The 16,351-nt window shown below is 46.4% G+C and overlaps 1 protein-coding gene across 1 annotated transcript in view; it reads right to left on the bottom strand.

Moving 5' to 3' along the window:
- Positions 1-16,351, bottom strand: part of CCDC180 (coiled-coil domain containing 180) — a 64,101-nt gene that overhangs the window by 31,753 nt on the left and 15,997 nt on the right. Inside the window, 10 exon segments of the mRNA XM_053908113.1 lie at positions 564-744; positions 2,118-2,293; positions 5,849-6,078; positions 7,328-7,818; positions 7,946-7,985; positions 9,268-9,394; positions 10,584-10,699; positions 11,552-11,725; positions 12,857-12,979; positions 14,547-14,635. Coding sequence (XP_053764088.1) covers positions 564-744; positions 2,118-2,293; positions 5,849-6,078; positions 7,328-7,818; positions 7,946-7,985; positions 9,268-9,394; positions 10,584-10,699; positions 11,552-11,725; positions 12,857-12,979; positions 14,547-14,635 — 1,747 coding nt within the window.

Below are 16,351 nucleotides of genomic sequence, written 5' to 3'. Positions count from 1 at the left end.
TCTTGTGTATCTGACCGCTGTCCAGACACCTGTGAGGGCTCCTCACCTGTTACCTGAGGTCTCCCTAAGCACGCAAGGGCCTCCATCTAAAATCCCTGAATGGCTTCCTTGGAGCCCTTTGCTCTGCCGTGAGCATATCCCCACCTCGAGCTGGGCCAGTGCTCCTTGCTGAAGGGAAAAATTCTGTCTCCTCTTCACCTTCCTCCATCTCAGACCAGGAGGCCTCCTGCAGGAAGTTCGTCCCGATTTCCCTTGATGGAAGTGGTCTCTCCCAGCACAGACGTTTCAGGGCAGGTTAGTAGCATCCCTGCATCCTGAACATGTGTGCCCTTTTCTCCCTAGCTGCTCACCCAGCCCCCAGCCCCCTGCCCCCGGAAAGAGAGTTCATACAGTTAGACTCACTTGTGTGGAGAGGAGAGCTGAAGAGCTGAAAAGAGAAGGTTGCTGTGGGGCCTGGCAAATGGACTCTTTTATCCACCAGGGAGGAACCACTCCTTTGAAAGCAGCCACCTGGCTGAGATTCTAGGGCTATGGGGCCAGAGCGGAGACTCCCAGGGCCATACCTCTGGCTCTTTGTGGCATTCAAGAAGATATGCTCCATGTCGTAAATCTTGCGGCGGAAGTTTTTGCTCTTTATGTTTTGCTCTTCTTGGAACCGGTAGAACATCAGCCTCTCCTTCCTCAGCGTCTCGATCACCCCAGCACAGTGGCTGTCCAGCTGCTCTTGATGAAGCAAGAGCTCAGCTGGAAAAGAATGAAGGAGAGCTGAGGCCCTCTGGGATCCCAAGTCACCTCAGGACGTTCCCCTCCCAGACAGTGACAGCTGTCCGTGCCAGGGGTTAGCTTGGGAATGGGTGCAGATCTCAGAGAGGCCAATCTGACACTGCCCCTGGGTGTCTAACTAGAGAAGAGGCTGTCCAGGCTGTGTGAAGGGAGGTCTCTGCTGGTAGAGACACCTGGGAACAGGTGGGATGGGTGGACATGTTGGGAAGGGCAGGGGTTGTGGTGAGAGGCTCTGGAGAAAACAACCAGCACAACACTGGGCAGTCAGAGTTTATTGCTTTAAATCAGTGACTACTCTTTCCAGGAGCTTGAATTCCAACAGACTTCTACGGTGGAGTAAACAGAAACAAGATTTGGCTTCAAAGGCTCCATCATAGGCCTTTAAAACTGACAGATAGCCCCAGGTCAGTCCACCCTACCTCCCTACTACCCACAGTGGTGAAAATTCTGTCATCCCAGCCATGCCAAGAATGAGCGCAGTGACTCTGGGGCATTGTTTCTCTGACCTTGATCTCCCGATCACGCATTGGGTCAGGGAGCCAGGGAAGAGCAAGAAATAGAGCATCTCAATTTATATTTAGTTTTAATGCACATATTTTCTAAATGAAGACAATGAGGTTCCAAAGCCAAGCAGGTCTCCCAAGGCCACAAGCATTGGGACTCCAGGCCAGGCAGGAAGAGTTTGTCACTGCTCCAGGCAGGAAGAGTTTGGGTCGGACCATGTGTGGTCTCTCTGGGAGCTGGAAGGGTCTATGAAGAAGCTTGAATTGTGACATAAGTGAAAACCAAACAGGGTCATTGAGGATCCAACTAAAAGTATGCCACCCCCTAATGGGGACCTCTGCCTAAGAGAGAAATGGCACCTCTTTTTAAGTTATAAACTATAAGCTGAAATTAATGCCTACCACTTGCTCAAGATTCCTCACTGTACCATTCCAGGGAGAGTTGATTACCACCAACAATATCCCCTTCTGCAAGCAAGGGAGGGATCAGAGAGGTCAGGTAACCTGTTCAGAGTCACATAGCTAGAGAGGTTGAGCCTGATAGCTCTGATTCCTGAGCTACAGGAAGCATCTGCTATGCAGGTATATATCTGACAGGTGTGTGAGCAGATCTGAGATTCACACTGCTAAAGCATGACAATACTCTTCATTTTAGCATCTAAAAGTCCTGTTTTTAAAAGAAAATTTTTTAAAAATCTCAAATGTGGGTACCTTCTCTGCCAGCCTTGGAGATGGAACCCTCACACAGGGGCACCTAATGAACGCAGAACTGTGGTGGCACAGACACCAGCTGTCTGGGGCAGGGTGGCCTTTCCCAGGATGGGTCTGTACCTGCTCTGACATTGTGGATGTCCTTTTCAATGTACTCAGCTCTTGGCTTGTGTAGGTGCAGATGCAGCTCTAGTTCTGAGTCCAGCTCATCAATCTTGGTGGCCACAGTGACCTGGGTTTTGAGGACACGTTGGTCAAACCACTTCTCTAGGTGCTCAAAAAAACCAGCTCGAAGTCTGAGGGAGAAACCAGTGAGGGTCAGCCAGTAGGAGTGGCCACAGAGAGAGCTTCCATATTGTTATATAAAGCATTTCCCTCTTTCACTTCTTATTTTATTTCCTAACTACATGATATTCTTTTGTCTGGATGGACCATCATTCATTTAACCAGATCCCCTTCTGGCAGACACTTTATGGTTTCCAACCATTTGTTCTTCAAAAAAGGCTGCAGTGAATAACCTTGTATATAAGTCAAGCGTAGAAGCATTCCTGTAGGATAAATTCCCTGAACTGGAATTGTTGACTCAAAGGCTAAAATACATATGTGGTTCTTGAAGATATGGCTTGACTGCTTTCCTGGCAAGGCAGTCTGTTCCTATTTCTCCGCCGCCTTGCAGTGTATTGCCAAACTTTTGAATTTGACAATTTTGTCATGTTATGACCAAAACTGGGCATATTGTCATATGTTTAAGACTATATAATTCCTTTTTCTGCATACTATGCATTAATATATTTTGCCCATTTCTCTGTTGTGAAGATGCTCTTTTTCTTTTCAGTCTCTTTATATGGGAGCTCCTTATATATTAGGAACGTGAGGTCATTTGACTGCAATGTGAGTTGCAAATACTTTCCCCAATTTATCACTTTTTCCTTTTCAAAATTTATGTATTGTTAAGAAGGCTATGTGTTGTTAAGGTGTTGGTTGTCCCCAGATTTATCTATAGATTCAATGCAATAACAATAAAAATCTCAGCAGACATCTTCTTATAGACACCAGTGAGCTGATCTCAAGTTTATGTAGAAATGCAAATGGCCAAAGATAGTTGAGGAGAAGACCAAAATTGGAGAACATACTCTACCAGATATTAAGACTTGATATAAAACTGTAGTAATCAGGCAGGGTGAGGCAGTAATGCAAGAATAGATACACAGAGAAACAGAAAGGAGGTGTGGCAGAGCCATGGGGAGAGGGGAGTCTTCTGGGGTCAAGTGATTATCCATATGGTAGGAAATGAATCTGACTCCTATCTCACAAATTAATCCCAGGTGGATTTTACATATAAATGTGGAAATGTAAAACAATAACATTTGTAGTAAATACCATAGGAGGATATTTTCATGACCTTGGGGCAAGCAAAAATTTCTTAGATAAGAAAGAAAGTACACTAACCCTAATGAAAAAGGTTGATGAAAAGGACCTTATTACAAATAAGAATTTCTTTCTATCAAAAGATACCTTAAGAGAGTAAAAAAAGGCAAGCAAAGAGAGGGATAAACATTTGCCAGGTATTTACCTAACAAAAGCCTCATATCTAGGATAGGTAACTTTCTCACATAAATTGATAAGAGAAAAGATTGACAACCCACCAGGAAAAAAAAATGGGCAGAAGATTTGACTAGACATTTCAAGAAAGACAACCAAATGTTCAACACTACTACACATTCACCAGAATGGCTAAAACAAAAACTGCTGACAATATCAAGTGTCGATGAGGATGTGGAGCAACTGGAACCCTCACACACTGTTGTAAACTGTTAAAACAAAATCGCTTTTGAAAACTCTTTGGTGGTATCTTTTGGTTGTATCTCCTCAAGAGGGACACACATATTACCCTATCTCTCAACAATTCCACTCTCAGTTATATATCTAACAGAAATGTAGCCGTATGTTCACCAAAAGACTTATACAAGAATGTTCAGAGTGGCATTGTTCCATTCCCCAGTGAAAAACAAGCCAAATGTGCATCAGTAGTAGAATGGATAAATAAAATGGGTTATGTATTTTTATAATGGAATACTATACAGGAATAAAAATGAGCTAACCCCACATTCAAAACTACATATTATGTCACTCATATGTGGAATTTAAGAAACAGAACAGATGAACATATGGGAAGGGAAGGAAAAATAAGATTAAAAACAGAAAGGGAGGCAAACCATAAGAGACTCTTAAATGCAGAGAACAAACTGAGGGTTACTGGAGAGGAGGTAGTTGGGGGGTGGGCTAAATGGGTGATGGACATTAAGGAGGACACTTTTTGGGATGAGCACCGGGTGTTATATATAAATAATGATTCACTGGGTTCTACTCCTGAAACCAATACTACACTGTATGTTAACTAACTTGAATTTAAATAAATAAATTTTAAAAAATACATATGAATTTTACAAACATAAGGAAAGAATCCTGACATAAAAGAATGCATTTTGTATGATTCCATTTAAATAAAGTTCTAAAATAAGCAAAACTACTTCATAAGTTAGAATATTTGCTGTCCTTGGGGAAGAGAGGTCAATGACTTGAGATGGGTACATAAGGGGGCTCCTGGAGAGTTGGTAATGTTCTATTTCTTGGGGGTGCTGGTTACCAGGTGTGTTCCCTTTGGATAATTCATTGAGCTGTACATTCATGATTTCCATACTTGTCAGTATTGTATCCTTCAACATGCAAATACAATCAGTTTGATCCAATTTTTTTTTTTTTCTGGTTAGTAGCAAGGCCAGATGGCATAGTGTTTCTTTCAAAACTCTGGAATCACATGGTCTAGATTCATATCCTAGATCTAACCACTTCCTATCCCAGAGATCTTATCCAAGCTACTAACTAAGCTTCAGTTTCTTCATCTGTAAAATAGGCTAATTATGGTACCCCTGTCATAGTTATTGAGAGTATTAAGTCCTCTCAATGCATATTAGCTCTGGTGGTGATCCTTGCTTTTCTTCTTTAAGGGGAGAACAGAAAATGGACTGTGGCAGAGGAATGAGAAAGGATGAGTTTCAAGTCAAGAGATGTTTTCAAGGTGAGATGATGCTGAGGTGAAAGAGAAGACTCCAAAAGCCTGACTTAACTCCTTCTACTCCATGCCCATGTATACACATAGGAGATACACTAATCAGGTGATCTCTGTCTGGTAAGTCCTGCGATGATATCATAGAGTCAGGAGTGCAGTGGAAATGCTATCCTAAAGCCAATTGTAAATTTCCACATTTGGTCCAAATTCACTCCCAGAAACTTGGGAGTTAGGGGAGGTAAATTCTCAGTGGTAGAATTATGGGTCATTTTTATATTTTTCCTTGTACTTTTTCAATTTTCTAGTTGTCTGCAATTAATGTGTCATATAATCAGAGCCAAACACCATACTGATATACCTAGCATCTATAGTTATATAATTACCCCCCCCCAAAAAAAGAAAGAAAGGAAGGAAGGAAGGAAGGAAGGAAGGAAGGAAGGAAGGAAGAAAGGGAGGGAGGGAGGGAAACCCTAAGGTTACACATATGCCAGGTTAGAATCCCAGAAATATCTTACAGAGAAAGCACTATTTCTTATGTACAAGGCCCAAGCCAGCAAGGCATCATTGGACAGGTGAAGGGGGTCACTCTCACAGAAGATATCTATAACTACAAATAATTACTGGAAATTTGTTATTTTTGTTTGTTTGTTTCTCATCTCTACCTTCAGTTACCTACACATTTTCTTTTTCCAGCTGAAACTAGTCCAATCTTTTGTTATAATACCTCACCTTGTTAATAAAACACAGGACAAGAGAATGAGAATAAAGGGTTTCTACTCACTGCTTCTTAATTCCTAAAACTAGTCTGGATGGAATTATCACTTGGTCTAGGAGGTTGGCACTGGAAGTGTCATTGATGAGAATGGTAGAAAGGTTGGAATTGGGCCTTTTGAAACTCTCTTCTTCTTGTTCCAGGGGTAGAAAGACAAAATAAGTGTGTCCGCTGGAGGTTGTGAAGGACTCCATGTCTTCACAGGAGATCTCCCCCAGATGCTCTTCCTGGGCTTCGGCCTATGCAGAAAACAAGACTTTAGACTTGACATCATCACACATACCTGGGGACCCAACCCAGGATATATCCTTGATATCCAACCCAGACTATATCCTTGATATCAGGGTTATGGATCTGTGGGTGAAATCCCGCCTATAATTATTTTTTGCCCATATAGTGCTTTCAAAATGGGAAATTCTACAAATAGTCTAGATTTCTGATTTCTCTTAAAAATCAGAAAATCTGGCAATTCTGAGTCTCTCCATTCCCATGTGGCATTATTGTCTGGAGCTGAGTAATGACTGCCTAGTTTCCATAGACTGAATATTGGATGCTCTCCAAAATTCATATCCCCAATGTGTTGGTATTTGGAGGTGAGCTTTTAGGAGGTGATTAGGTCAGGAGGGCAGAGGCCTTATGAATGGGATTAGTGCCCTTATAAAAGAGACCCTGGAATGCTCCCTTGCTCCTTCCACAGAAACACAGTGAGAAGATGGCTGGCTCTCTATGAACCAGGAAGTGGGCCCTCACTGCACACCAAATCTGCCAGAACCCTGATCTTGACTTCCTAGCCTCTAGAATTGTGAGAAATAAATTTTTGTTGTTTATAAGCTGCCCAGTCTATGGTATTCTGTTATAGAAGCTCCAAGGGACTAAGACAATAATAGTTCTCATCACTTGTCACTACTTTACACTTGGGTCTCCAGACCTCTTCCTATTACATGCCTGTGGGCATTTGAATTTGGGATCCCTGTTGCAAAACAAGTATGCCAATTCTCCACAGCAATATAGGAAAAGGGTCTTTTTCAATTTTGCAATTATGGCATTCAAGTTACATTCAAGATTTATTAATATGAGGGTCACTTCCCTGCACTCCAAGGAGAGCTCTATCTGCCGACTTGGATGTGGATCTTTTGTGCTACACAACAAGAGAATGGGAAAAGAGGAGGAATGGAGAGACTAGGTTGGTCTGTACTGTAAAGAGGAGCTGGGAAAGAGATGACCAAAAATGGACAAGGGAAGTCATACAGTTCACGGGTGAGTTAAGAGTAAGTTGCAGGCTAAGATGTTAGGAGAAGAAGGTAAATTTTTAAAAGCATTGTTATCAGATAAGAATTGGATCCCTGTTGGTGGAAGTAAAAGATGTGCACACATGTGTAAATCCCCACAGAGACTGCACCACTGGGGACTCCAGCTTGTACTAGGGATAAGGACAGAGAGCCTAGCACACTTTCTCCATACACAGGAATGAATCCATTGTTGGCCTACCTCATCCATAGATAAACTCTCATGTTCTTCCTTTTCCTCCTCCTCCTCCTGCTTTTCTTCCACTTCATGTTCCTCCTCTTCCTCCTCCTCCTCTTCCTCTTCCTTCTTCTTTTTCTTCCTCCTCTTCTCCTTCTCCTTCTTTTTCTCCTCTTCCTCCTCTGTCTCCTCTTCTTGAACCATCACATTTTCCTGGTTCTGGGATGGTTTTAAGGAGCTGTCTCTTTTAACTTGCATTTCTTCTAACCCCTGAATAGACTCCTCACTGGACTCATCCATCTCGTCGCTCAGTGCAGATTGTTCCTGCTGGCTCGCTGCCATCTCTTCATTTAAGGAAGACTCGATGTCTTGATCTTCTCCTTCCATCTCTTCCGCTAGCCTGGATGAACTTGTTCCTGCGCTTTCACTGTCCTCACTTCTGCTCATTTCCACTTTAGCTCTCTGTTTACTCCTCCGTTTTCTCATACTCTCCTGGAAGAGCTTTTCCTGTGCTTCTGTTGATGACCAACCCCAAAGCACAAGGAAAAAAATGTTACCAAGGTCACCTGGATTGGGCCAGCTGGCCAACAAATGTACAGAGTGAAGTCAGAGAGGATCAGACTTGAATTATAATAGTGTTACCTGGTTCCCTGAGTTTGAAAATGACTTCCCCATCCAAGGTCTACAAAGAAAAAACACAGGACACTGAGTGAGCAGCACTGCCTTTCCCAGAACGCCACTTCTAAGGGCATCTCTTTTAAGTAAAAGGACCCATCCCTCCCCTTCATCTGATACAGGCCTTGATTACTTATTTCACTGGGATAATCAGAGTATTCCCAAACCAGGGAATCAGTTTTCTTTAATCCCAAGCAGGCTAGCAAATCTTTTTATCACACAATAGGTGTTAATAAATAAACTCTCATTCTGACATTTTGGTAGTGATCTGGGGCAAAGAGCAAGAAAGTATAAATTGAGAGATGCAAACAGGTGGAAAGGAATCTGCTGCTCCCAGTGCTGGATGTGAACATACAGAATGAACATAATTTACGTGACCTGGGAACCCCTTCATTAACCCTATAAATTCTGAATGAAGTCACGAATGTACTGTGTTGTGGATAATGTCGATAACATGACACAGTGTGGGCTGTAGAGTTTGCAGTCTGGATTTGAATCCCAGCTCCTTTCAAGCTGAGTTACCCTGGCCAAGTTCCTTAAGCCCCACGGGACTCAGTGTCCTCCCTTGTGACACGGAGATCCTAATGGCACCTAAACTTTAACCCAGGCAACCAGACTGATCTCAAAGTGCAGATGGTAAGCCCACCCTTGTATAACTTGAGCTCCACCTTAACCCAGGTACCATATGAAGCATTTACTAACAAGTGGAACAGAGCTCCATCCAGAGAGGAAGGATTCTCTGAGGATCTGGGGACCCTGTATATATGAGAAAGCCTCATCTAGTTTCAGTGTTAACCACAAGTATTTTCAGGTCTGGCCATACAAGACTCCAGCTGGGTGTGTGGGAAAAAGACAAACTCTAGGAGTGTTGGACCAGGACATTCCAGGTATTCATACATTTACCCAGGGAGCATTCATTGTGTCTGAATCATGTGCAAGACACTGTGCTAAAGTCAACTGAAGCTGAATCAAAATTAGTGACGTGTACCTGCCCTTCAGGAAATACCCACTCTGGATGCTCTGTAACTGCTGTATTTGACTGCAATAGATATGCAAACACATCCAGACAGAGAATGCCTGAATTCAGAGCGCTTCAACCTCTTTTAATCTAAGCAAGAGATGGTCTCTTTTAGAAATGCCTCTAGCTTCTTCCTCCTTGATTTCCTGATAGATTCTCACTGGGCAGGAGTTAAGGAAGGTGTTCAAAGTTAAGGCAGATCAGAGCTAGAAGATATCCTCTCCCCTTTGCTCTTTGGTGAGGGGCTGGGCTTTTGCAGCCCTGTCCATACCTGTTCAAAAATCTCACGAACATAGAAATGTTGGCTAAGGGTGGAGCTGTACGAGTTGAGTTCTCTCAGTGTGAGCACTGGGTACTCCATCACTTCCTTTGTCAGGGTCTTGTGGAAACACTCATACCTGGGAGGGAGGGAGGCAAGAACTAAGTACTGCAATCATTTGACAGCGCAATTTCATATCTGTGAATGGTCCTTACAGAATTAGATGTACAAAGGCATGAAGACTTAAGGTAATTCACAGAGAACTGTTTTTAATATTGAGAAATTGGAACGAATCTTAAAAAGCTAATCAATTGGGAGATGGTTAAACCATTATGAAGCATCCATATTAAAGAATTCTACATGGATATTAGAAAATAGAAAGATATCTGCAGTTATAGATCTATTTGCATTGGATGATCTAGACTTTATTTTAAAACACTCTGTATGTGTATATATCCACATAAAAAAATGTACATGTCCACAAAAAGAAGATGTGGGCAGAAATGTGGGGAAATTTTCTACATGTTTGTATTGGTTAACTTTTTTTTTCTTTTACAAAGAACACATATGTTTTAAATTTTCAAAAGGTAGTAGGAGGGCCCACCCCCTGACTTTTTAAAAAAATTTTTTTTAACATTTATTTTGAGACAGAGAGACAGAGCATGAACGGGGGAGGGTCAGAGAGAGAGGGAGACACAGAATCTGAAACAGGCTCCAGGCTCTGAGCTGTCAGCACAGAGCCTGACGCGGGGCTCAAACTCACAGACTGGGAGATCATGACCTGAGTTGAAGTCGGATGCTTAACCGACTGAGCCACCCAGTCGTCCCCCATTCCCTGACTTTTAAACTACATGGCCCTGGGGTGCCTGGGTGGCTCAGTCGGTTAAGCGTCTGACTTTGGCTCAGGTCATGATCTCACAGTTTGTGAATTCCAGACTAGCATCAGGCTCTGTGCTGACAGCTCAGAGCCTGGAGCCTGCTTCAGATTCTATGTCTCCCTCTCTCTCTGTCCCTTCCCTGCTCACACTCTGTCTTTGTCTCTCTCTCTCAAAAATAAATAAACCTTAAAAACTTTTGAAAAAAAAATTAAACCACATGGCCTTGAAATAGCCCTCCATAAACATTTCGGATCAAAATTCTCCCTGGAAGCTTCTGTGTTGGCTGAAAGCAGACCTGCTAAGGACCAGTAGGAGATTCTCCAAAGCTAGAGGCAACATTTTCATCTTGAGCTTGCTAAGCACACCCTGGACTCCAAAGCAGGCAGCCTCTGACCTTGATTATGAATTTCAGGCCATCCCCTTCTGTCTTTTGGGGTCTGGCCTGCCTACCTGTGTTTCATATTCTTCAAAAAATCTTTGGCCTTTTCCAGGTGAAGCTTCAGTGTTTCCTCAAGGCTTTGCTGCCTCAGTTGGTCCAAGAGCTTATCAAGGTGGGCTTCCTGGGCCTGGAAGTCATCCCCAAAATAGGAAGAAGTAGATGCGAGTTACCAAAGCTCAGAGAGGGCATGTGAGTGGCATACAGAGACCCTGCCACTGCAGATGCAGGCACCCCAGGGCAAATGCAGGACTTTTTCCTATAAAAAGGGGCACCAAATGTGCCACCACATTTACCTTCAATATTCCAGGCTCTTCTCTCTGCCTATAATCTTCTCTGTCTACATCCCTGGAAATCCAGCTCAGATGGGACTCCTCAGGGACCACCTGTCCCTTACACCCACCGGGCCCCGGCAGGCCCCCACTACACCTTCCCATGGTGCCTGCTCCTTGCTCTCCTTGTCACCAATTGTATTTGAAATCAGATGCTGGGTGTGCCCCTCCATTCCCTAGACCTTGTGAAGGCAGGTGGGGTGGGGGCCCAGATCATCTCCTGGGGGCACAGGGTGACTGCTGTAAGTAAATGCCCCACACCCCTGGTCTGTCTGTCTCTTATGCACACTCTCTGACAAACACATTTGGATCCAAGGACCCATCACTAGCCCAGACCTGACTCAGGTATAGATTTCTTCTATGACCATCCAGGCCCATGACCAAGGTGAGCCTTGGTTTCTCCATCTGTGCAGGTTTTTTAGCTTGAGGCTTTTACATTTGAGTCTAAGATAAGTTTGGGGTTAATTTTTATTTACGATGTGAAGTATACATGGTGGGATTTTTTTTTTTTCATTTTCTTTTTCTGGCTTTGCCTCTGAATGCTGGCTAAGGTTACAGGCCACCAAACAGAGTCATCTGGGCATTGACAACCTGGGTGTGGCCCTTTCCTCATTCCCTGCAGGGGCTCCCCTGGGTGCCAGGAGCCACACCTGTTCTTCCAGGATGTGCTTCTGCCGCTGCTGTTCCATCCTCTTCTCCAGCTCCAGCTCCTGCTCGGACAGCGTGCTCTGATGTGCCTCCCACAGCCTCACGGCCTCTTGGAAGTAGTTGAGGAGATCCGAGCTCTGACATTCTGTCTGCTTGGCCAGGTCCTCGAAGGATTTCTGCAGGGGCAGAACCCAGAGAAGGGGCCCAGGGTGGGGAGAAGGCCCTCTCTCATGGGGCTCCCTCACCAGCCAGTGGAGGTCCCACGTCGCCAAGGGCTGGCTGTCACTGCCTGGGCACCATCCTTCAGGGTCATCTTCCTGGATCCCACATTGGCTCACGGCCCTCCCTCCTCTGGGACAGCTTCTGGTCTGCCCAAAGCCAAGCCTTCAGTTTGGCTGACCCCGAAGTCCCATCTCTAGACCTGTCCCATGCCCACCGAAGTCCCTCATGGGAACAAGGAGAAATTTCAGACCTAGAAGAAAGAAGAAGCCATCCTAGACACCAGCTTGGGCCCTTGGGTGGGCCACACCCATCTCAGCCTGGGAATCTTTCCTTCTTTGGAGTTTCTTGACTCTCAGCATCTGAGCCAACCACCACACTTTGCTGTTAAATCCTCACCTCTCCCCATTTTATAAATGTATTTTATGCATTCATTGGGGCCAGGGGTCAGCAAACTTAGCCTGTGAACTGAATTTGGCCTTCGGTCTATTTTTGTTTGGCCCTGAGAGCTATGCATAGATTTTACATTTTTTTAGCTGCAAAAAAAAAAAAAAAAATCAAAAGAAGATATTTACTAATGTGAAAATTATATGAAATGCAAATTTCAATGTCCACAAATAAATAAAACTTTACTGAAACACAGCCACACCCATTCGTTTCCGCACGGCCCCTGGCTGCTTTTGGGTGACAGCAGCAGAGCGAGAATTTGTTACAGAGACCTGACTGGCTCACAGAGAACTGAAATATTTACTATGTGGCCCTTGCAGAAAACGCTTGCTCACCCAGCTCCAGACTCTAAGCCTCTTGGGGGGGGGGCTTATTACTGCTCCTGGCCCTTCAGTGCCCAGACTCAGCAGGGGCTCCAAGGAGCACTCGCTACCTGAGTCCTGTGCCGCACGTATGTCAGAGGGCAGCTGGGGTGTCGAGGATGAGCCTGGAGCACCAAAGGGGCTGGCTGTGAAAAGGGGGATGGACTCACTAGTGACAGGAAAGTTGAAGGTCCCTGGACTCCTGGTCTTCTCACAGCCTGACACTCCGGGTAACACCCCCTCCCTGCTCCCCAGCCGTGCAGGTCCCCAGCTACGCACATCCAAGAGCTCCAGCTCCTCTTCCACCTTGCTCTGGAGCACTCCCACCATCTGGAAGAAGTATGGGCTCACCAGGCTCTCTGCCTCCTCCTCAGTGAAGGCTTTCCAGTCCAGCAGCTGCTTCTGGAGGGGAGCAAGGCCGAGCCTGGCTTAGGACCAGTGGGGGCTTGACCTCGGTGCCTGGCCCTGCTCCCCGAGGGCTGCCTCTCACCCACCCTCAGGGGAGACCCTCACAGCGGGGGAGATGGTCCATCTTTATGGTCCGTCCGAGGCCAGGTGCTGTGTGCTGTCCCTGTTGTCTCACAGAGTCCCCTGAAGGTGTTCCAATTAGCCCCGTTTCACAGATGAGGAAACCGAGGCTCAGAGAAGTGAAGGAACTTGCTGGAGGCCACACCTCTGGCAAGGGGTGGGGCCGGGATCTGAACTCAGAACCGACCTACCATAGATTCTACAGGTATAATCAGGCCTCAGTGTTGCTGCACGTCAGACCCGGCTCCTATTTCCTAAAACTGAATTATGTCAACTGGCAAGCAGGCTCTTCATATTAATAAAGCCTTGTTTTTTACACAAAATCTACTATAAACCAATCTCCCCCAAAATGAAAACTTGTCCATAGTTGTATACTTCCGATGCTGCTGAATAGGAGTAACCAAGTGCCCTTCCTCTGTCAAGTCTAATACGCTCCTGGGGTGTGTGCTGACTTCAGCTTATCCCCTGCTGTGCCCGACAAAGGAAGGGAGGATGGGCACAAGGGTCAGCACCCAGGACTAAGGGCCACTGGGCTCCTGGGAGGTCCCAGGCAGCAGGGGGATGGGAGGAGGCTGTCAGGGTCATGGTCCTGGGAAGGTTCTCCTAGGGCAATGGTTTCCCTCCCTTCTCTCCCTCCAGGCTTTACTTCTGAGGTTTGGCGCCCTGATAAAGCTGAGAGGCATGTGGCTGCCCTGAAGGCCACAGAGCAAATGCGCAGCCCTTGGGCCCTTTGCAAACTTGGTCTTCTCATCGCCAGATAGGGCCGGGGACACCCACCCTGCAGGAGCTTGTAGGATTCAACGCGAGTGTCAGCCCACAGGGATGCAGCACCGGCCCCACACGGCACTGTAAAGCACTCTGCGCCCTGTGAATTCTGCTCACCTCCGAGTCTTGGTGGCAGAACAAAAGCTCTACAGACTCATGAGGGGTGAAGTAGCAGGAACTTGTTGGAGCCAGGATGCAGGGAGGGGGCATATCGACAAAACATCTCCCTGCACCCCAGAAAACCAGGCATTGTAATCGAAGCGGTTTGTGAGTGAACTCACCATCTCACTCGGTAACAGAGGCAGGCGGGGTGGACCGAAGGGCTGGGTGTGACAGCAGTGGTGGCACTACTTATAAAAAGTGAAGCCCTGGAAATAACCTCCCCCCCATACGACCTCCACTGAATAAATAATGTCAAGTGCTGTAAGTGGTACAGATGGTCAAGGTTGAAGTCTGACATGATCAGAGAGTGTACAACTTCATCCGTGGGGTCAGGGAAGTCTTCCTGCAGGAGGTCATGCAGGGCTATACCTTGAGCGATGGGTGGGAATAACTGGGGGTGGGGGGTCTGGGAAGGGGGATGCCCAGAGGCCATTGAGGGCCTGGGGCACGCGAGGAGGAAAAGCAGGGGATCCAGGCTGGAGAGGGGCAGGGGCGGGCCAGGAAGGGCACCCACCTTGCACTCCTGCACGCGGGCCAGGCACTCCTGCCAGGTCTTCTCGTACTGCAGGCGGATCTGCATCACACAGCCCATGTGGTAGGCATCTCCATGGGCAGAAACAAAACATGTCAGCTGCTCTTCCAGAGGGAAGAGGGGAGATTAGAGTTTCCCCTTTGCAAGGGAGGCAGTGTCTCCCTTTAGCGAAGATAACTGAGGTGAGATCATTGGCCCAGAGGCTGGAATCTCCTTCCTCACAAAGTCCCAGACAGCCCAAGATAAGGACCTCAAATGAGTTGTCTTTATCTGCTTTGAATCCATTCTAACCCTCATTCTTGACTCCATTTCAAGGCTAATAAAACCCTTTTCAGATGGCTGTACCAAATCATAAAACAAGGGTGTAAACTAATCAGAGTTTACAGATCGTGTCTGTGGTTAATTCCTTAAGTGAACGGACTAGCAGAACACTCAGATGCTGACTGATTGATTTTCTCTCCTACGCTTCTACTGCTTCCCACTTTACAATCAACTCAGCACAACTCTTGGTATAGAAGATAAGCAGCTGATGTTTAACGTTCCTGGCAGTTCTAGAAACTGAAAGACAGCACAAAGATGCTGCGGTGGTTGGTCTTTGACAAGGGCTGAGGAAGAGGATGGGGCAGAGGGAAGCTGGGGATAGATTTAGGACCCCAGGGAGGGCAGACATGCAGTGGAACTGTGAGGAGAGGCTCTGAAGCTGGTTCCTCCATCCCCAGGGCAGCTTCCTACGCCGGCACATCCTCACCCTGATCTGTGCTTCCACACTCCTGTACCGCGCTGACCTCTTCCTGCTCTGACCTCATCGTCTCCAGCTCAGAACTCTGCCCTGGGTTCCCACTCCCGCAGGATGAAGCCCAGCCTCCCCCACAAGGTCACGTGGCCAGTACAGTCTGGCCCCTTGGCATGTTCCCGCCTCACCTGCCATGTTCTCCTTTCCCCCAAAGCCCCAGCTCTGTCTTACCCCTGAGCCTTCTCATGTGTGCTATTCTTCCTTCCTGGAAAGCTCTCCCCAGCCCTGGGCTTGGCTGACTCTAACTTGCCTTGCAGTTCTTGACCGGATGATCACTTCCTTGGCAAGATCTCATATGACCCTTAACCAAGCTGTGACCCCAGAAATACGCTGGTCACCTGTCTGCTCTGCTGTAACAGCCTGCGTGGTCTGATTCTGCTCTGGACTGGAAACACCCAAGGGGTGATCCACCCTGTTGGTTACCAGGGCCCAGCACCATGTCCATCTGTAGGAGGTGCCTGACAAATGGCAGCCATTGCTATCACCTAGGGTCTTGGGACATTTACCCTCGGCATTGTAAGTATATCTTTGCAATTCTTTTTTTTTTTTTAATGTTTTTATTTATTTTTGAGACAGAGAGAGACAGAGCATGAGCAGGGGAGGGGCAGAGAGAAAGGGAGACACAGAATCCAAAGCAGGCTCCAGGCTCTGAGCTGTCAGCACAGAGCCTGATGTGGGGCTCAAACCCACAGACTGTGAGATCATGACCTGAGCCGAAGTCAGACGCTCAACCGACTGAGCCACCCAGGCGCCCCTACCTTTGCAATTCTAAACCTGAGAGCCCTGGGAGCAATGGTGGGTACTATTAACCAAAGTACCCAGGTCAAGTGCAGGTGTGACACTTCATCAGCTGTGTGACTGTGGGCGGGATCCTTCACCTCTCTGAGTCCTTCTCTATCACAGGGGGACAATGACACCACTGACCTTACCAGTTGCTGTCAGCCCCAAAGGAGATGGAAATATCATATATCTTCTAAATCAAGGCTTGACAAAC

This window comes from Panthera pardus, unplaced genomic scaffold, assembly GCF_024362965.1.
Source record: "Panthera pardus isolate Hobbes unplaced genomic scaffold, ASM2436296v1 HiC_scaffold_20, whole genome shotgun sequence".
NCBI classification, from domain to species: Eukaryota; Metazoa; Chordata; class Mammalia; order Carnivora; family Felidae; genus Panthera; species Panthera pardus.
Note: the sequence above shows the minus strand (reverse complement) of the source record. Positions and strands in the feature narration are given on the sequence as shown.